Source organism: Apostichopus japonicus, chromosome 8 (assembly GCF_037975245.1).
Source record: "Apostichopus japonicus isolate 1M-3 chromosome 8, ASM3797524v1, whole genome shotgun sequence".
Lineage (NCBI taxonomy): Eukaryota > Metazoa > Echinodermata > Holothuroidea > Aspidochirotida > Stichopodidae > Apostichopus > Apostichopus japonicus.
In genome coordinates this window covers 6,452,918-6,475,913 of record NC_092568.1, presented here as the reverse complement: position 1 = coordinate 6,475,913, position 22,996 = coordinate 6,452,918, and the positions used below count along the sequence as shown (strand labels likewise).

General features: G+C 36.8%; 1 protein-coding gene across 6 annotated transcripts in view; it reads right to left on the bottom strand.

Annotated features, from left to right (window-relative positions):
• The window catches only part of LOC139970567 (tubulin polyglutamylase TTLL5-like), a 185,279-nt gene that overhangs the window by 140,518 nt on the left and 21,765 nt on the right, over nucleotides 1–22,996 (bottom strand). For 5 of the 6 annotated variants that reach the window (XM_071976367.1, XM_071976363.1, XM_071976365.1 and 2 more), the window contains 10 exons: nucleotides 19,852–20,042; nucleotides 18,878–18,940; nucleotides 16,559–16,648; nucleotides 15,234–15,397; nucleotides 13,036–13,471; nucleotides 12,161–12,281; nucleotides 8,080–8,226; nucleotides 6,124–6,230; nucleotides 2,135–2,292; nucleotides 1,501–1,644 (listed from right to left, as the gene is read on the bottom strand). In XM_071976367.1, coding sequence (XP_071832468.1) covers nucleotides 1,501–1,644; nucleotides 2,135–2,292; nucleotides 6,124–6,230; nucleotides 8,080–8,226; nucleotides 12,161–12,281; nucleotides 13,036–13,471; nucleotides 15,234–15,397; nucleotides 16,559–16,648; nucleotides 18,878–18,940; nucleotides 19,852–20,042 — 1,621 coding nt within the window. The remainder of the gene's footprint in view (nucleotides 1–1,500; nucleotides 1,645–2,134; nucleotides 2,293–6,123; nucleotides 6,231–8,079; nucleotides 8,227–12,160; nucleotides 12,282–13,035; nucleotides 13,472–15,233; nucleotides 15,398–16,558; nucleotides 16,649–18,877; nucleotides 18,941–19,851; nucleotides 20,043–22,996) is intronic. The other variant, XM_071976366.1, reaches the window with a different exon arrangement.

The following is a 22,996-nucleotide window of genomic DNA, read 5'->3' as shown; positions in this document are numbered from 1 at the left end:
AAAGATTCTTAACACAATAAGTTATAAATGCACCTGCTCACCTGCTATGAAAAGTGCTTGTAGTTTAATGTTATGCTTCAGATTGCTGTTAAAACTTAAACATATGAAAAGTAATTGCTGTTCTTGACATCATTCATCTTTTGTAAGAATAATCCAACCAGCTGAAATGTATTTGTGCTGGACTGATTTGAATAACAGGAACAACATATTAACAACCCTCTGTTATAAATACAATAAATTAATCATACTATATTTCATGACCCATGCCCCTTCAATGCATGCACTCAAGGTACACAGTGGATAGAGTTAGTCATCACTACTATATATATCAGTATGAGGATGTTTAGCCTTCCTGGGTATACAATGAAATCAATACAATCTTTGCATATATCACACCTTTCTTTATATAAACAGATTTTGACACTGACTAACCACACCATTTGCTATTAAACTTTCCTCATAATAAACAATTTGCCATGCAGCTAAATATGCATATTTTATTCTCACACTGGTGATTAATTGACGTTTACAACTATCATGAACGTTGAACCATTAAAGCTGCTGTTTGTACCATGAGTGGTGACATCATCACAGTTAACATTTATTGATCTTGTCTGTAGCCTGTTTCTATGGGTAACTATCATAACAAATACATGTACCATGACTAGGAGGATATTAAACAATTTCGTTTTAGATGTTTAGATGGAATGCAGATTTTTCACATTTCACTGATGTACTGCATGCTCTGATCACAGCCAGAAATTCAGCTCACTCTTGCAAATATCGTGTATGAGGGCCCTGCATACACTACACATTGCTCAAGCTAGGTAAAGTGACCTACATGAGGGCCCTTAGAGGCGTTAGGCTTAATCAACCTACCGGCTTACACTGCACATTGCTCAAGCTAGGTATAGTGACCTGCATGAGGGCCCAAACCTTTAATACTCACCATAAATGGTTATCTGCAGAAAAAAGTAACTGATACACTACAAGCCCTATGCAGAACATTGAAAAGTTACTTCCTTCTCTGTTTCAAACCTTCTAATGGTTAGAGTTGTTCTAGGATGTTAATAGTGATGATTCATTGCTTTATGCAACTAGAGTTGGGCTTCACTATAATTTAACACACTGTAGACCTTGTGCAAGCTAATCAGAAATCACCTCCACTAGCAGGACAGTCATACGTCAAACAGTCAATTTAAGACATTCCTACCCATCTTAAATAAATAGCACATTAATTAAACACACAACTTCTCAGACAAAAATATAGCTGAAATCTTTTGCTATCAATGCAGGTAACAGGATTAATGAAATACCTTAAATTCATATCGGTAAGAACGGATACTACAGTATACATAACATTTTAAAGATCCTCCTGTAACAAATGGATTTGACAAAATAAGCTTTCATTAATACTGACCTGGTGTACCTTTATGACATTGTATAGTTTACATCAGAAATTGTAGCAAAAAGATGATTATTAATGAATGTTTGACCTACCTGGGTCTAGATGCACTGCTTTGGCAGAGAATGGCCTCCTGCCACCTGTATTGGTTGATCCATTGCAATCCTCCTCAACATTAGGAGTGGAGTGAGGTCTGATGACAACATTACTCTTTGGACCATCATCACCACCAATTTTAGCTACAACAAACGAAGAACTCTACACTGTCAGCTTCTTATACGCTACTACATTGTTTTTGCCTATAATGTCCATTTTGTCTACCTGTAGTCATAATGCAACTAATGTTGTGAAAAAAGCTACATTTATCCCCTGACTTGAATAACACAATGTTTAATGAACCTGACAAGTCAGAAAATTGATCGATCATATCTTACTTTCCTTCATGTTCCAAATCTTATTTCAGTTATTAAGACCTTATTTGCAAGATTTGCATTGAAATGCTTATATACTATCATTTAAGAGAACTTGAATTGTTTGAGAATTGTCAGAGACATTTGGCTACTTGCTATTATGTAGCTTTAAAGGCCATCACATTGATGTATGTCAGTTCTGTTCTACAGCACTACGATATAGGTGTTTGCATTGACAGGAAGTGGAATATCTTAATGCTTAGTGTGTTATACATATAATTTTTTAAACCTGAGCTAATTAATTGAGAGACAAGCTTACCTTTGGGTTTGTCTTCAATGTTTCTTTCGATGGCAGCTTTGCCACCACCGATGGCATTTCCTGTGCTTGGTTTGCCACTGGTGCCGGTTCCAAGGAAAATACTAGCAGACTTATTTTGCTTTGTGTACATTGTCAATATTTCCTCCAATTCTCCCTCACTTTGAAAAAAAGAAGAAAATTCTTTTCAGCATACTTTGCAAATCATACAACAAATGTCTGGATTGATAAATGTGAAGCTACATTACAATAACAGCAAAACTTTGGCAGCCATGTGTCCACCGGTATGATTCATCTGCGATCTAGCTTGTCTTAAAGTTCATGTTCACACTAATGGTTATCTATTGTTATGTATGTAGTACAGGCTCTAATAATACAATTTGTTGAATGTGAAATCTTTGTGTTGACTCGAAAGGCTACATTGTGAATTTTCACACCTTATATGTGTCAATCCTACTACTAACATGCTTTCTACAGATGCGCAGAATGATTGAGACTTCAAGATGTGAGCGATAATCGGATTGAATATTACTTCAATAGCATATCTACCAGTAGTTAGTGGGTTGAGTTACTTTGAAGAGAACTCCAAGGCTTTGTTGATCTACACATGAAACACAACTACTACTAGGTATAAGCAGAGAAAAGAAGGGGAAGGGTTGTGAAACATGATGCTTCTGTTGTGACTTGTACCAGAAGACATCTGGAGATTGTCACAAGATGTTACCTTGAAGGTTTACAGAGATGTTAAGGAGAGTTACCTTGGAGGTTTACAGAGATGTTCAGGAGAGTTACCTAGGAGTTTTACATAGAGGTTTAGGAGAGTAACCTAGGAGTTTTACAGAGAGGTTTAGGAGAGTTACCTAGGAGTTTTACATAGAGGTTTAGGAGAGTTACCTAGGAGTTTTACAGAGAGGTTTAGGAGAGTTACCTAGGAGTTTTACAGAGATCTTTAGGAGAGTTACCTAGGAGGTTTACAGAGAGGTTTAGGAGAGTTACCTAGGATGTTTACAGAGAGGTTTAGGAGAGTTACCTAGGAGATTTACAGAGAGGTTTAGGAGAGTTACCTAGGAGGTTTACAGAGAGGTTTAGGAGAGTTACCTAGGAGGTTTACAGAGAGGTTTAGGAGAGTTACCTAGGAGGTTTACAGAGAGGTTTAGGAGAGTTACCTAGGAGTTTTACAGAGAGGTTTAGGAGAGCTACCTAGGAGGTTTACAGAGAGGTTTAGGAGAGTTACCTAGGAGGTTTACAGAGAGGTTTAGGAGAGTTACCTAGGAGGTTTACAGAGAGGTTTAGGAGAGTTACCTAGGAGGTTTACAGTAATTTTCTGCATATTTCTAACAGCATACAAATAATATCTTTAACAGGTATATATATACTACATAGGATAGCATGGGTAGCGATTAAGTAATCTGCATGTTACTAACAGCATACAAAAAATATCTTTAACAGGTATATATGCTACACAGAATAGCATGGGTAGCGATTAAGTCATCTGCTTAGTACTAACAGCATACAAATAATATCTTTAACAGGTATATATACTACATAGAATAGGATGGGTAGCGATTAAGTAATCTGCATGTTACTAACAGCATACAAAAAATATCTTTAACAGGTATATATGCTACATAGAATAGCATGGGTAGTGATTAAGTCATCTGCATATTTCTAACAGCATACAAATAATATCTTTAACAGGTATATATACTACATAGAATAGGATGGGTAGCGATTAAGTAATCTGCATGTTACTAACAGCATACAAAAAATATCTTTAACAGGTATATATGCTACATAGAATAGCATGGGTAGCGATTAAGTCATCTGCATAGTACTAACAGCATACAAATAATATCTTTAACAGGTATATATGCTACATAGAATAGCATGGGTAGCGATTAAGTCATCTGCATAGTACTAACAGCATACAAATAATATCTTTAACAGGTATATATGCTACATAGAATAGCATGGGTAGCGATTAAGTAATCTGCATGTTACTAACAGCATACAAAAAATATCTTTAACAGGTATATATGCTACATAGAATAGCATGGGTAGCGATTAAGTCATCTGCATAGTACTAACAGCATACAAATAATATCTTTAACAGGTATATATGCTACATAGAATAGCATGGGTAGCGATTAAGTCATCTGCATATTACTAACAGCTTACAAATAATATCTTTAACAGGTATATATGCTACAAAGAATAGCATGGGTAACGATTAAGTAATCTGCATATTACTAACAGCATACAAATAATATCTTTAACAGGTATATATGCTACATAGAATAGCATGGGTAGCGATTAAGTAATCTGCATGTTACTAACAGCATACAAAAAATATCTTTAACAGGTATATATGTTACATAGAATAGCATGGGTAGCGATTAAGTCATCTGCATAGTACTAACAGCATACAAATAATATCTTTAACAGGTATATATGCTACATAGAATAGCATGGGTAGCGATTAAGTAATCTGCATGTTACTAACAGCATACAAAAAATATCTTTAACAGGTATATATGCTACATAGAATAGCATGGGTAGCGATTAAGTCATCTGCATAGTACTAACAGCATACAAATAATATCTTTAACAGGTATATATATGCTACATAGAATAGCATGGGTAGCGATTAAGTCATCTGCATATTACTAACAGCTTACAAATAATATCTTTAACAGGTATATATGCTACAAAGAATAGCATGGGTAACGATTAAGTAATCTGCATATTACTAACAGCATACAAATAATATCTTTAACAGGTATATATGCTACATAGAATAGCATGGGTAGCGATTAAGTAATCTGCATGTTACTAACAGCATACAAAAAATATCTTTAACAGGTATATATACTACATAGAATAGCATGGGTAGCGATTAAGTAATCTGCATTTTACTAACAGCATACAAATAATATCTTTAACAGGTATATATGCTACATAGAATAGCATGGGTAGCGATTAAGTAATCTGCATGTTACTAACAGCATACAAATAATATCTTTAACAGGTATATATGTTACATAGAATAGCATGGGTAGCGATTAAGTCATCTGCTTAGTACTAACAGCATACAAATAATATACTACATAGAATAGGATATGTGCATCTTCTGCTACTTTCCATAAATAGGTCACTGACTTTCAGATGACACAAACAATTGTTTTAACTGGAATACTGAGTTCACCTAATTTCTTCTACTTTTGTGTCAAATTATACTATAAAGAGTACTATGGGTAGAGATTGGTATGAATAGCAGGGGAAGTGGTACAGAGTAGTATTAAAACCACAGGAAATGATGAATCATTGAACAATGTAGAAATATACACTAAAGGTAGGTCACCTCTATTCCTCTTTTGGAGGAGACTGAAGATAGCTATGACAAATACAGGAAGCACACCTCACATGTTTAAGGTTGTACATTACCAATGTATGCCATTCCTTGAATTAAAGGTTATATATGGATTAGTCTGAGGTATAGCCAGTGATGATGTGGAGCAGTATAGAGTGAAGCATTGTGGGAGAGCCAGGTGTGTTTGGTGTTAAGTGGGGTGTGGTAGGGATTGGAGTGGTGTAATCTGCTGCAGTGGGGTATATTAATGCAGGTCAAACATGATTGCCCCCATAAACAATGTTGTATAGGTTATTTGTTATAGTCACTAATTATCAAAAACTATGTTGTTTGTATAGAGTGACGCATTGTGGGAGAGCCATGTGTGTATGGTGTTAAGTGGTGTGGTAGGGATTGGAGTGGTGTAATCTGCTGTAGTGGGGTATATTAATGCAGGTCAAAACATGACTGCCCACATAAACTATGCTGTATAGACTATTTGTTAGAGTCACTCAATTATCAAACACTCTATGATCAGACTTCTTGTGTTACTTGGACATATTTGCTTTTCATCTAATTTTCCTTCATTCTTTTTTATGAAGGTACCATTTGATTTCCAGAAGTCTCTAAACTTCATACTTACTTGGCAACCACTACGAATTTGTCAAATCTCGTTGCACTGACTACACCATCAGTATCTTGACCTGCTTCTTTAAGTGTGTCCATGCGAGCTGCCAATTCTCCAGTTTCCTATAAAAAACAACAATAAAGGCAATTGTCTAATAGATCAACTAGCCATCTTAGCATGATTACAAGAGCCCATAATAGTTCTGATATCTTTATAGTTGGAATGATAAAGAAATACTTTAAGATACTAACAGAAACAATATGTATTAATTAGTGCTGATAGTCATTATCAATTAATGCCCAGTAGTGGTGATTACACTTTGGAAGTTTGATTAATCGCGCTCAAAACCTAAGGTTGCTATGAACCAACTGTAAGCTAGCACATAATCTGCTTTTGCAAATAGCCTAACCTATCAAAAGACAGCACTAAAGCAATTTGTCAGCAAATATCGCAAAGTTATACCTGTAGGTTCTCACAATGCTACACTAGCACTGTGCTGTGTTAAAAATCGACAAGCACCTGCTCCGGTTAGATTCATGCGTTTGCTTGTCAGTAATATGCTTGTTCTGCAGGGCAACATTCAGTCCTAGCAATGTTAAAAATTGTGCATAATCACAACATATTAATCTTTCATGATTGCCAAAGTATTTGCCATTTCTTCAAACCTTTTTACAATTAATTCATTACTGGCCTGGTTCACATTTATCGGATGGCTGATAGCAGGGATGTAAGTGTAGCCAAAAAAAAAAACCGGAAAACTATTCGGAGAAACCGGGGGAATGCCGTTCTAACACATCCTACTCCCAGCTCTCAATACTTACGCACTATCGTTATGTTAGGCTAGCTCAAAAGTATTAGCGCTAACACATCCTACCACTAGTTCTGACTACTTACACACTATCGTTATGTTAGGCTAGCTCCAAGTAACGAATACGTCGCAGCGAAATCCGGAATAAAAAACAGTCTCACATTTGAAAGCGATCACGAATATCGACTATCATATGCGTATCACGTAGATTTAGCCGCTCACAAATATCACAAGTGTTAATTCCGAAACTTATGTCGAGCACCAGCAGTTACGAATCAACGTGAATTAGGCAAGGTTTTTCAACAACAGAAATGAGCTATAGCGATTTGAAGTTCGCACGTACGCAACGATGTTCACATGGCACACACAATGTTGTACAGTGCAATGCGATGTGTAACAGGAAATGGTATTTTGGTTGATCGATGAGTGAAAATTAAAGTTAGCTTGCTGCAACGGGCGAGGCATTTTTGCCGCGTTGTGTCTTTGATATTTGTACAATTTTGTGGAACTTTATTGGAATTAAAAAAAAAAACGAATTTTCGTAAAAATACGGAAGACTTACATCCCTGTGATAGATTGTGTCGATTGCGGTGTAGTTTCATTTCAAGTGTGAAAAATATGTGCCTGCTACTGCGCTAGGCTAGAGCCTAGCCTAGAACGTTGAGATCCTTCTACAGAATCTCACAGCGTTACAAGGTGTAACATCTAGTCATTGTTTGCATGTTTGCTTTTATTAGTGCTAATAGAACTGTAGTAGCTGCGTAGATTCTATTAAAAAATTGATTTATAATGAAGGGTTTTAAGAAATGATGTGGATTGAAAGTTGTTCACAATTTTTATTGGTAGATCTATGTTTTAACATGATTTAGACACCACGCGTTAAGACACGAAAGAACAAATAAAGATTTGTTTTGACTATTTCTGCAATGTTAAAATGAGAGTGATGACGTCATAACTGTAACAGAGTAATCGCAGTAATCCCGAGAGGAGTTATGCGATTAATCGACTACAAAGGAAGAGTCGACTAACAGCAGTCTTATGTATGCAACATACCACTTTTTATGTTACAGTTTTGCTGGGTACCTTTGTTGCTCCCAATGTGTAATGGGATGGGCACCTCTATTTGACAGCAAGATCAAGTCATTTTCCACATTATGTCCTACCTTACTGTAAATCTGAACAAAATCCCCCAGTTGCTTAGCCAGGATTCTCCTTCTGTCATGGATAGGCAGCTTTCTACTGGGTACAATCACTTTAAATGGTTTCTGCAAATTACCAGCAGCTCTCTTCAAGAATCGAAGAACTAAGTCCTATGAAACAGACAAAGCATACATAAATAAATGATATGAAGAAATATTTTAATATATAAAATACATAGGACAGCATGCAAAAACCACAGGGCTGATGCATAAGACACACATAGTAAAGTCAGAATGATAAGTATTAATCTTTTTAAGGGATATGTTTATTTTGCATGGTGAAGCTAACGTCTATCATCCTAAAGGTCTACAGAAAGTAAAATACTGAATACATATAATACTGCAGCACACAATATTCACAATCATTAGTCACCCATTTGTTACATGTGTCTGAAGTCCATCACGTTTGAGATAAGCCTTTATATTTGTGATTGTTACCATGATAGTAAATGAAAGTGTAAAAGTAAGTGGGCCTGACCTTTCTATCCTAGCAGGATCTTCTTCAAAGGCAAGAATGATTCTAACTTTGGAATCATTATGCCAAAATCATACTAAGAATGCATCTCAGCAAGTGTGCTTAATAATAAATAATAATAAACAGTTCTTATTAAGCGCCCGTAACAGAAGTCTCAGGGGGCTTTACAAATAAAAAGGTCAAAAAATACATAAAGAATACAAGTCAAACACACAGCAGAAGAAGCATATGACCGAAAGATAAAAAGTAAAATAGCACACAAAAGGCAATAACCATGGATAAAAAAGCACTAACATGTATATACAAGAAAAAAGTGTCCAATAAAAATTGTCTCACAATATGTACATAGACAATGAATTACTGAGTAAAGAGATGAGTTTTCAGTTTTGTTTTAAAATTGTCCACAGAAGATGCAGTCCTGATATGTTGTGGCAAATTGTTCCATTCTGTATGAGCGGCTTCTACAAATGATCGGCATCCATAGGCGGTGCGTTTCCTTTCTTGAGGTATAGCCTACATTGAAATTATGATTTGACCTTTGTTGACTATAAATGACCTTTGACCTCCATCAATGAGAAAACACTTCTACCCAATGTGAAGAATCACACTTGTAAAGTATGTGATCCATCAACTATGTATCCTGTTCAGGATGTTTCCAGACTTTCAACTATTCAACCTCCACCATTGTATTTACCAGGCAAAAGTTACATAACAAGTATGGTTAACTAAGCTGCCCTCCTTGAGGTATTAAAAGTATGAGGTTTTAAGCATGATGCTGTTGACCTCACATGACCTTTGACCTATACTCAAAACATGTGGGATCTTGAATTCACCAAAAAGGCTCTATGTATATAGTTTGACACATATGTACTTCTTGAGTATCAATATGTACACACAAGCATAGTGGTATACAAACATGCCACCTTTAAGCATACCAAAAGACTAATATATGAGAAAATTCTAACCTTAAATAAAAGAAAAAAGTGATTGGTTCAAGCTTTTCAAGAATATTCAAGTGATAGAAAGTAACAATCTACTTTCCCATGTTCCATTCCAATGGTATGTATCGTGAGTAGATCCCACTTCCAATATTCCATCAATTTAATGTCTTATAGTGGGGGGCTAATTATCTATAGAGTTAGTATAGTCAGTACCCTGGACTCACATTCAGTTCACACAGTTACTCTAATAATATCTAGTTAGAAGATTAAATGGTTACTCCTATAGCTGGCACTGCACCAGGATGTACTTTCCTTGGGTTCATAACCGGTTGATTTCCCGAGGGGCCCTTGCCGGGCCGATTCATCACGTTTTAATACCATCAATGTGAGCCTTGCCTTGACATCGCCCACCACTGGAAACATGTTACAATGGCTCTTAGGGGCATGGCTGCTGTAAAGCTCAAACCACCTGGTATTTCATCAGATTCTATTAGTTAAAGAATTGTTATTTCACAAACTAGCCTGATATAAAGGCCATAATCCCAGGCTACACTTTTCAAGCTGGGTTCACCCAATCGATGATGATGTGTCAGCCACCACAGGCAGAATCTTTGTTACCCTCCTAATTTGAAGACATGGGGGGCCAAATGTAACATGCCCTGATGCACTAACATTGAACTTTTAACCCATCCTGGAAACTTAAGGACTTTCATGTCTGCTTCAGATTAATTCCAGAGAGCTGTAAAATTGAAGAAACTACCAGAAAGATTTGGAAGATGAATGTTAACTTAGCATGCTGGAGGCCACTATCAGGTCCTACATTTGACCCTTTTAAACCTCTTAATTCCGTTTGAGTTTCATTTGGTGGATATGTCATAAACAGAAATATGATCTTTCCTTCCCAACATTGTCACCTTCAGTCACACTAAAATGTTGATTATAATTCCCATAGACTCTACAAGGATGCACGCTGACTTGCACAACAGGAATTCTTCATGTTTGAAGAACTTAGTCTCTCTTTTGCAGCTGCTTGGATTTCAATCAATTCTTGAGTGCTTTACAAACACTACCAGTATTACCTTAATAAGAATGTAAAAGGACAAACTTAGACAGCAGCTGCTTCAACTACTTCAGTACATAAGTGTACAAATCTCATTTCCCTTAGTAAAATAGATAACATCATTATCAGTGAAATGCAATATGGTAGACTAAACATGAATCAAAGAAACATTTAAGTTAAAATTGTGAGTAGATGAATCACTGTCATCATAAAGCTTTTCATTCCAAATTTCAACCAGATTTTCTCAAAAGTATGCAAATCTTGGGGTGCAAGTAAATTATACGTATAATAATACAGCAAGGGAAATGAGCCTATTAGTGTGCATCTTGCATTTAAAAAAGAAACTCTACTCACCCAGTCAAACTCAGAACTATGTTAAAGCATTTATAAGCAACTCTACCCACCCAGTCAAACTCAGTACTATGTTATAGCATTAATAAGCGACTCTACCCAGCCAGTCAAACTCAGTACTAAGTTATAGCATTAATAAGCAACTCTACGAAGCCAGTCAAACTCAAAACTATGTTATAGCATTAATAAGCAACTCTACCCACCCAGCCAAACTTAGTAACAATGTTATAGCATTAATAAGCAACTCAACAAAGCCAGTCAAACTCAAAACTATGTTATAGCATTAATAAGCAACTCTACCCACCCAGCCAAACTTAGTACACCGTTATAGCATTAATAAGCAACTCTACCAAGCCAGTCAAACTCAATACTATGTTATAGCATTCATAAGCAACTATACCAAGCCAGTCAAACTCAGTATTATGTTATAGCATTAACAAGCAACTCTACCCACCCAGTCAAACTCAGTTCTATGTTATAGTCAAACTCAGTACTATGTTATAGCATTAATCAGCAACTCTACCAAGCCAGTCAAACTCAGAACTATGTTATAGCATTAATAAGCAACTCTACCCACCCAGCCAAACTTAGTACACCGTTATAGCATTAATAAGCAACTCTACCAAGCCAGTCAAACTCAGTACTATGTTATAGCATTAATAAGCAACTATACCAAGCCAGTCAAACTCAGTACCAAGTTATGGCATTAATAAGCAACTTTACCAAGCCAGTCAAACTCAAAACTATGTTATAGCATTAATAAGCAACTCTACCCACCCAGCCAAACTTAGTAACAACGTTATAGCATTAATAAGCAACTCTACCAAGCCAGTCAAACTCAATACTATGTTATAGCATTAATAAGCAACTATACCAAGCCAGTCAAACTCAGTATTATGTTATAGCATTGACTAGAACATTGATATCCATCCTTTGGAAGTTTAATTTTTGTTTCACACTAAATGGTCCCTATAAACTATATGTGATGGATTAGTAGAGAGGCGGTCAAGGCACAGATTAACTAATCATACCCTGGATTCATAATTCTGACCAAGTCAAGGGCACCAATGTTTCATTTGGGTCTATAATCCAAACTAACAGCCCTACATTGAACAGATACTGCTTATGAATTTTAAAAGGAGTTACTAAAACAAAGAACCAGTTGGCCTGAAACAAGACTTGACTAATTCTTAGGCAATGAGGAGAGAAGTTACTTACCATTTGTTCATCGTTCTGTTCTGCTTCATCTAATTTCTCTGGTGGTCTGCTAGTTTCTTCTAATAACCTCTGTTGTACCCTAGAGAGGTAAGTTGCAAAGGCCTGCCTTGCTTGAAGTTTCCTGAAGGACAAAATCATAAAAATAAGCATACGACTAACATATTTTCACATGCAATAATGTTACATACAAATCTCAAACAGTGATTCATGTTGGTTTCCTTGAAATCATTTGATGTCTGGCTCCAATTAAAGGAGAAGTTAGGACATAAATTTATTCCTCTGGAGTATTTGGAGTTTAGGGTTAAATGTTTATTACAGATATAGGACTAAGGTATTGTAATAGTTTTACCCATTCAGGCACTTTAAAGGTAAGGGGATAACAACATCAAGGAGCTTCTCTCAAAAACTAATCAAGATAAACATTCAAAACAAGTAAAGAAGAACAACTGAAAACTAAAGAAGGGAAAATCATGGAAATGTAGAATTACCTGAAATGAAACAAATGGTAATTGTCTTTAACTGATCAGCATTTCAATGTTGATATTTCAAACAAAAACAGCTTAAAATAATTCCTCTTTACACAAGCATTAATTACAGTAACTGCAATGTACATTGTTATCTCGTTTAGCTTTGGCATTGTTGTATATTATGTTTCTCATGAAACAATCAGTGTAATTATGTAGAAATCTTTAACCTAGAACAGATCCGAAATATGAGTAAAGTAGTCCCTGTAGTACTACATCAATGTTCCCTTGTCTGGTGTCACCATTCATTGTGATTGTTAGCTGAATGTTAGCATTTCTAATCAAGAAAAAGACTGTACTTATTTTAAAACCTTCAAGACAAGTTCCATCATCAAAACAAAAAGGCCTTACGTTAAATCACCGCCATGAATCATTATATTTGGCACATCAATGCTGTCCCGTATAAGTTTCTCAGGGGGAACTTCAGGAACTTCAATTTGGTTGGATAATTGATTGTCCTCTTGCAACTGACCCTGAGCCAGTTTTGAGATAGGACCATTAGAAGTTGCCGATCTGGATGCATCTCCTCCAGGGAGTGTACTGCTTTGATTCACAGCTGCTATGGGTTGGTTACTATTAGCCGTTGTTTTGGTCTTTCCTTTGTTCTTGTCAGAGGTTACAATTATTGCAGTTTGTTTTAGATTGAAAGCTCTGGGTAGAGTGTTTGTTTTATTGTTTGTATTCTGGTTGAGGTGGTTGTCAGCAGCTTCTTTGGTGTTCTCTCTTTGGTTGGTTGGCTTCTTCTCTGGCAGTCCATGACGGGCACTGCCAGCCCGAGCTTGACCATCTGTTTGAATGAAGAAGAGTATTGGTTGCAAACAAAAAGATATACCCCATACTATCAAACATCAGATGGTGTGAAACGTGTGCTACATTTGAACGTCATGACCTACCCAACATTATTCCCATATTATGATTCATAATTCCAACTGATTAAACATCATTTACTGAACTACTTTCTAACAAATATCTTAATGGAATAGCCCTGGAGAGACTTGCAAATGTTGGCACGACAGAAAGGAAGTTGCTACTCAACTCTCTCAAGGGAGCAATGACTCTGTTAAAGAAGAATCCATGGAATTCCTGCACAATGACTACATGGGATGTTACTTCAATGCATCTATTTGTAGAATACAATACATACAACATTACTGGCTACATTGAATATTCTAGGAGGCATCAGGGATTAACCAAAGTATAACACCCCTTGACAAAGTAAGATACTTGTTTACCTCTATATAAACATGATAAGAGTGGATTCATAAATTAAAACTAAACTATTTTAGCAGGTCTATGCTACTGGTTCTTTCAAGCCTTACACTGTTTGTCAGTTGCTGATGAGTGAACAGTGTTATGTGTACACTAGTGTTTAGTAAGACATTGTTGGTTATAATTCCTATTGTCAGTCAAAATGATATATACCAGGAAGGACCATAATTCATTTACCATTTTATTAGTAAAGGTCAAAGGTGAGATGGAGGGTTTCTATGTCTGTCCCCTCCTGCCTTGAATCTGACTATACTTTCCCCCACGCCTCCTTCTGTCCCTACTCCCCTCTTCCTTTCCCCACGCCTCCTTCTGTCCCTACTCCCCTCTTCCATTCCCCAATACACCTCCTTCTGTCCCTACTCCCCTCTTCCTTTCCCCCACGCCTCCTTCTGTCCCTACTTCCCTCTTCCTTTCCCCCACGCCTCCTTCTGTCCCTACTTCCCTCTTCCTTTCCCCCACACCTCCTTCTGTCCTTACTCCCCTCTTCCTAACACCCACGCCTCCTTCTGTTCCTACTCCCCTCTTCCTTTCCCCCACACCTCCTTCTGTCCCTACTCCCCTCTCCCTTTACCCCACGCCTCCTTCTGTCCATATTCCCCTCCTTTCCCCCATGCCCCCTTCTGTCCCTACTCCCCTCTTCCTTTCCCCCACGCCTCCTTCTGTCCCTACTCCCCTCTTCCTTTCCCCCACGCCCCTTCTGTCCCTACTCCCCTCTTCCTTTCCCCCATGCCTCCTTCTGTCCCTACTCCCCTCTTCCTTTCCCCCATGCCTCCTTCTGTCCCTACTCCCCTCTTCCTTTCCCCCATGCCTCCTTCTGTCCCTACTCCCCTCTTCCTTTCCCCCATGCCTCCTTCTGTCCCTACTCCCCTCTTCCTTTCCCCCACGCCCCCTTCTGTCCCTACTCCCCCCTTCCATTCTCCCACTCCCCCTTTTGTCCCTACTCCCCTCCCAAAAGAGCCAGAGAGACATCTTCCTGCAAGATACATTTGTAGTTATAGTGGTTGGAGTTTTGCATTTTATCATACTTGTATTTGAAGCTTCCTCATACATTTTTATATATCTGTTGATGATACTGAATATATGAATAAATCTTCCCCAGGCTGTGGGGTGTTTCATCTCTCTTACACTAGTGTCCTACTATTAATACGCCCTGTCACTGTTAGCAGGTACAATGTGCAATTCCTCAGAACCTTATCAACTTTCCCAGGACACACAGGTTTTTTTTTTGCTAATTCATTGTAAATCTAGGAGGTCCTTTTCCATCTATTTGCTTTACTTACTGTTGAGCATTTGTTTGACTGCTGGGTATCTCTGTCTTATCTTGTTTCTCAGATGTTTCCTATCTGATGTGTTGTCCTTGGGGATCAACTTTCTTGTCAGCTGGGCTAGGTGTTCATCTATTTCTCGTTCTTGCAACTCTTGCAGCAAGTAGTGATTTGCCTTTCTGCAAACAAAGATTAAAATCAAACTTAAGAAGGCTTAATTACACTGAATATTTTACTTTGACATAGAATATATCAAGCTATAGCTCTGATCTAATTGTGCCTGAATATAGCCTGTACAACATTTCCTACCATTTCTGTTAGAGTTACTACTTCAACAGAGACATAGATTTAAATACATCTGAATATAGCCTGTACAACATACATGTCCTACCATTTAGAGTTACTATTTAACAGAGATTCAAATGCAACACAAAGCCAATGCAAATTCCACTCCAAATCTGCTTCACTTAGCACAGTTACATTGAGCTTAATACCTCAAAACAAGACAGTAAGGTAGAATTTAGGCTTCCTCTTAGTAGAAACAAGGATGAAATAGCATTGGAAATTGCAAACTATGAGTAAAATGAGTACAAAGTCCCTACTTGACTTGAAGCTGTGACTCGTAGAGTTGCTGGCCAAATGTCAATAGTGTTTACTTATGTGACATTACACACATATATTACACACATGACATGACACATTACACACATGACACATGTGACATTACACACATATATTACACACATGACAAATTACACACATGATACATGTGACATTACACACATATATTACACAATACCTGATGTGAGACAATTCCATAAACCTTAGTGCACAGGATGCTTCTATAGGGTGGTTTAAGTCTAAAATGCTCCTTTCATGTCAACTTTTGTTTCTTCAGATCTATCAGGTCATTGAAAGCCATTGAAGAGATCTAATATCTATAACCAAACTATTCTTTCAGTGGACATCAAAGGATGACTTAGCTAGAAACCATTTGTCCTTGGCAAATTTGTTTTAAACAATGGACAATTTATAACCATAAAAATTATAATCAATTGCATATTTAACTTGGTGTTTCAATCACTATGGCAGCTGACCTTCCCCTTGCTCCATTTTTCACATAATTTCACGAAAGAAAAACTCAACATGTTGGTGAAATTTTAGCTTGAAGATATGGTCTGATCTTTCACATCTGAAAGTTAATACATTTCATAAAGACATCTTCAATTTAAGTAAAAAAGAAAGTAAGTGCAATTAATTTGAACAATGTTTGACAAGTTATGGTAGTTTGTGAAACAAATACAGTAAAGACATGGATGCAAGAATGTTAAAGTACTTACATGGATCTAGACCTGACCAGCAGGCCAGCTGTAGGTACATGATGAGAGGAAGAAGCTCTGCGAACATGGATAGGGGTGCTGGAAAGCACACTGCAATGGTGATATTAACAGTGACAGAATATGCTTGCAAATAAAACAATGAGTTTAAAGCAGCTGCTTCTACCAACTCCAAAAATCAAAATAATGACCAATCAGACAAAGTATTTCTTTTGACTAACAACTTTCATTCCAACCTTGACCAGCTGATCAAAATAATTATTCTGTCTTGGTTCAGGCTAAGACCAGTATATGGTTTTTGATGATAGATTTGGATAATAGCAGATAGTGTGGTATGAAACCACTGTTTAAGTTTAGTAGTGTCACAGTAGTGGCACACTACAACTAGCTGCTTTATCCTCAACATTGTGTTTATGTCAATGGTTTACAAGCAATGCGTGGAGAATGAGTGTGAACATTATAATGAGTTCTCTTGTATGTTAGTTGTATATTAGCTCTTGTATATTAGCTGTTAAACTACATATATTCATATAAAACCAATTCTAATAGCAGGGTGTTTTATCTTTACAACAACTGCGTAACTAGTAGTTAAAGATGTTTTTGCCTGATTAGACAATGTGCTCCTAGCTGTACGAAGTATTTATAAGACATCAATGTTCCAATCCCCTAGTGATATTAATTAACCCTGACAGGTACAGACCTTGACCATACTGCAGCTCCTAATGATAAGATAATCAAGTTTTATTTCTAACCACAAACAACTTTTAAAGTTGAGAAAAGTACATATACCCTGGAGTATTCGCCCTCTTTTGCCTGTTTCATTTGCTCAGATCAATTGTAGTAAAAGGACTAACTGTTGTATCACAGTATGTGGTTCTTACATAGCAATTCTATTGTACATGGTAATGAATGTGCAAGGCCTTCTTTCTCAGACACACTACCAATGAAGAAAGGAAAATGACAAAGCAAATTATGTAACACCAGGCAGATGTTACTGACATGGAGAGCTACTCTGCATGAAAGTCAAAAACAAGCAGTCTCATACTGGGCAAAGACAGCAATAACAGGTTTAGTGTCACAATGACATACTTATTATCACAAATGTTATGCAATGCAATACACTGCCAAAGGCAAGACAGTAAACATGTGATAGCACACCAACAACATAGCCACAGCCATTACAAAGAAAGAGCTACAAATATCTCCTTTAACATAAAACAGCTTACTCACTAAGACATGGCAAGCCAATTTTGAAGCTTTTTAATACTTCTTAAAAGTTTCAATGTAACTATCATGTACCCATCAATTACTTATCCTGAACGCTGTATCGGCATTCAATCATATTCCCTTCTTAGAGGTTTCTATGTAGCCATCATTTACCCATCAATTACCTATGCTGAATGCTGTATCGGTATTAAATTATATTCCCTTCATAGAGGTTTCTGTGTAGCCATCATTTACCTATCCTGAACGCTGTATTGGTATGTAATTATATTCCTTCTTAGAAGTTTCAATGTAGCCATCATTTACCCATCAATTACCTATCCTGAACGCTGTATCGGTATTCAATTATATTCCCCTCTTGAGAGGTTGAGGAATACCATTATCTCCACTCTAACAGCTAAACATTACAAACCTAAGAATGCTTGTATCCTAATACTCATATTTTAATCTGCTTTCACAGTTGGTAAGACTAATTCATATTTTGAATCTGCTTCACGGTTGGTAAGACTAACTCATATTGCAATCTGCTTCACGGTTGGTAAGACTAACTCATATTGCAATCTGCTTCACAGTTGGTAAGACTAACTCATATTTTAATCTGCTTCACGGTTGGTAAGACTAACTCATATTGCAATCTGCTTCACAGTTGGTAAGACTAACTCATATTTTAATCTGCTTCACAGTTGGTAAGACTAACTCATATTTTAATCTGCTTCACAGTTGGTAAGACTAACTAATATTGCAATCTGCTTCACAGTTGGTAAGACTAACTTGTATTTTAATCTACTTCACAGTTGGTAAGACTAACTCATATTTTAATCTGCTTCACAGTTGGTAAGACTTAATCAGGTTGGAATACCGTGCACTTCTGTGCCTGCATAAAAATCCATCAACTTAAGCTGACCAGAGATTTAAGCAGCAAACCTCCCAGATGCTAGGCATCACTACTTCTAATACCATCTCTGTGCAGTCCCAGCATAGATGAATGAGTAGTATGTTGGAATTAACATGAAGAATTGTTAAGTTGAAGAAGAACATTGATGTTGTGAGTTAAAATGGCAACACTGCAATCAAATGATGAGAAGCCAACCATCTTACCTGTCAGGAAACAGCTGTGAGTGCAACATCTGATTATAACCAGACTTACATTCAAGGAAATTACTGTGAAAGTAAAGGATATTGCACACATGTTCATTGCATCTATGATTGACTAGGATAACATCATCACTAACAGGGTTCCTGCACCATAAGGAAAATCAATTTCCATGACTTTTCCATGACCTTTTCATGACCAAATTAGTACAAAACCCAAGGTCCTGTTCAAAGAAGAGAATTGTTGCTCCATGCAGCACCCAAAGTGGAGCAAAAAAAAAAAAAAAAAAAATATATTTCAACCTTTAAATGAAGAAAATACACCAAAGTTATTGACTATTTTACTTCTTTGCACAGCTTGACATAACCCAAAACTGGCAGAGACATCCTGAAAAATAGCTATATGAGAACACCCAAAATTCTCAATTAAAATGTTAAAATTCAGTTGATACAGCTCATTAACAAATAATTACAAGTAGGTACAAACATTCATCCAAAAGTTGTTTTTGCCATCGATGATTATATATCCATATATGTTAACACAGGAATTAGGAATTCTAACCCGAAATTAAAGACAGGATCGTAGGATTAAGCTACAGCTTGCTCCATACACAGTGTACTACTGTACCAAACTATCTTATTCCCAGAAGATCGATAGACAAAAAGTTTGGAAAAAAAAGTCAGTTAGCTTAAAACATCATAAATATTTGATTGACAACTGCATAAAACCGTTTTAAAACAGACCGCAATGTTTATGCAAGAATTACTCCCAAGACTGCTTCATACTGATCGTTATTCTTCAGAGTAACTGAAATTTACGTTCCCGATATCCTAACAAGTGTTGTGTATGTACACTAGGGACTAACCTATATTTTTTTAACTTTTTTTTTTAACTTTCTGCTATATGCAAATTACTTTGTGGTAACTAAACAGCAATAGCATCAACACACTTACAAATGTTCCAGAGAACTCTATCTTACCCATATTTATCCCATGAAAGAGGAGTTGGAAATATCCTCATCCAGCCTCCTCTTCTTTGGTATTCATCTTTACTCTCCTGGGCCACACGTCGCTCCTCAGCGCTTAGGCCACTCTTTCTGCCAGATCCCGGTCTGGTCACTGCTGCACTCAGGGTTCGTCTCGCATTACCGGCAGACTGAGGACGTTGTTTCTATCAAATGGAAGTGAAGAATAATGTAACAAAGACACTGTTCACACCAAGTTAATGTTTTATATGTTGATAACAACTTTTGCAAAAGCCATAAAATTAGAGATTGAAATGGGATTCAAATCAGTGGGTTCATAAATAAGTCCTGTGCTGAATTAGCTCAGCCATCAAGATCTACATTGTGACCGGACCGGCCTCCCTAATATATGGATACCAGAGACAGTATGGAGCTGATGAAAGCTTTCAAGTAGAGAAAGCACTTAGTCAAGACTGCTATGTCAATAGCTGCTGTGTTTAGTATTAGCTCATCAAGTGTGATATTTAGTGACTAGACTGCTCAAAACTGATCTTTGTCATACTGTACTGAAGGTTCTACATTTTGATCTCTGCTAACCACAAATGAACCTTAATATCTACCAGCAGTACGCTTCTTTGTAAACACATTAGGAGCATACACACGATGCTTCTTTGTAAACACATTAGGAGGATACACGTGATGCTTCTCTTTAAACACATTAGGAGCATACACATGATACTTTTATTAAACACATTAGTAGCAAACACAAGATGCTTCTTTTTAAACATATTAGGAGGATACACATAATGCTTTCTCTTTAAACACATTAGTAGGAAACACAAGATGCTTCTTTTACAACACATGAGGAGCAAACACACGATGCTTCTTTTTAAACACATTAGGAAGGATACACATGATGCTTCTCTTTAAACACATGAGGAGCAAACACACGATGCTTCTTTTTAAACACATTAGGAAGGATACACATGATGCTTCTTTTAAACACTTTTGGAGCATACACATGGGAAGTAAAAGAGCCATAAAATTATGCTTCTTGAGAAATCATGACATATGATATATCCACATTTTGACAGCTCTGAGGTCATATCACTACCTGATTGATTCAACCGCTGGTCTACTCAGCAGTCTGACCTGAGGTCATATCACTGTGTGATTGATTCAACCGCTGGTCTACTCAGCAGTCTGACCTGCGGTCATATCACTACCTGATTGATTCAACCGCTGATCTACTCAGCAGTCTGACCTGAGGTCATATCACTGTGTGAATGATTTAACCGCTGGTCTACTCAGCAGTCTGACCTGAGGTCATATCACTATGTGATTGATTCAACCGCTGGTCTACTCAGCAGTCTGACTTGAGTTCATATCACTACGTGATTGATTCAACCGCTGGTCTACTCAGCAGTCTGACCTGAGTTCATATCACTATGTGATTGATTCAACCGCTGGTCTACTCAGCAGTCTGACCTGAGTTCATATCACATAGCCAGGAGGCACGCTAAAGTATGAAACACAGCAGGCGTCCAGTAGTGGTTGTCGACAAGCTATTGATGGCGACCAATTGGCAAATGATATTGCAATAAGTAAAATATAAAACAACTGCAAGAAACTTCACAACAGCAAAGATGAAGAACAAATTTTCAGAGTTAATTTTTTTTTTTTATGCCAACAGATCTATACAGCCATTAGCTGGTGACAATGCCTACCTTTCCAATTTAATGGTAATTTTCTAGTCAGTTTTCCATTGTCCAAATGTAACTAAAGAAAGAAAGAATTGTTTTGGGATCCATTCTGCAGCCTCTGGATTGTATTGAATGAAGCTGTAGTGTTACAGTACGTGCAAGGTACTATTGATTCTGATTAGCATCCCTGTAATTAAATGACTATATAAGGATCACCACCAGCTACAGGGTGGATAGCTCAGTTTGCTACAGCACATAGCTTGTAAACAAGCTCTAGGTCACTGCTTGGATTCCCATTACATCCAAAAGTTTCTAGGCTGTTTTCAAGTTTGTCTGTTTTCAAGTGTCACCCAGTCAGTTTTGTTGTTCATTTACTTATAACAAGCAATGTAAGACTTTTATTTAGTAGCAGAAGACTAGGAACACAGGCTATCAAAGCTAACACAATATCAATTAATGTTAATGGAAACAAATTTGAAAAATGTAAGCAATAGAAATGTTAGTTAATATTACTAGGAAGTTATAGTGCAGGATAGTTTGAAGTAATACCAGCAGATTAGCTACATCCAAACCTTACTTTGATTATAAATTGAACAGCAAGAACCCTGAATCTTACAGAACCAACATGGAGGAGCATCCAATTCTAGAAGCATGGTACTGAATGTTTCTTTCATCTATTATCATAAAACTTAACAACAAACACAATGCTACTAAAGCATATGATATGGACATCTTGATGTAAAGTAAAACAAAACATAGGCTTCAAGTATCTCTTGTAAGTAGTACACTTAATGTATAATTAATCAGGAGTGGTGAATTAACAGCATTTTCAGACTAGCAGGAATTATTCCACCACGTTTGCTTACGGGAAACAAAAGCAACAAATAAGTGCACAGAGTGAAGGTTGCAGCATTACATGCATTGACTACATAGTTTTACAATGATTTAGATGTTATTCTCCTTGGTAGTAATGAGTGTATCTTCATGGAGGGCCACAATGAATGTATCATGCTAATACTGTCCTTAGTAATTGTCTGTCAAAGTAATGATAACTATATGCATCTCTGGCCAGTAAAGCCCCTGCTTGTATAATGTAAAGTAAAGGCCAAACAGAAAACTGAGCAGCTGAGTAATTGAGAGATAAAAGTAACTTGGATGCACTTTTATTGCAAGTTAGTGAGATTTAATTTGGTAGAATATTTATTAGATGAAGTAGTCTACAGCTTGATATGGGTTTGACAAACACTGTACAATAAGTCTTTAATATGAGAATAATGAAATAATATCCAGGAAACAATTATAACCATTTGCAGCACTTCCATTCAAATGAGAAGGGCTGATGTGAAGATTAAGACAGTTGGAAGATTAGTAATTCCACTTGACATTGGTGCAAATAAGCAGAACTACTGTTGCAACACTGATATAGATTCCCCTCAATTACTTTTGTGCAATATACA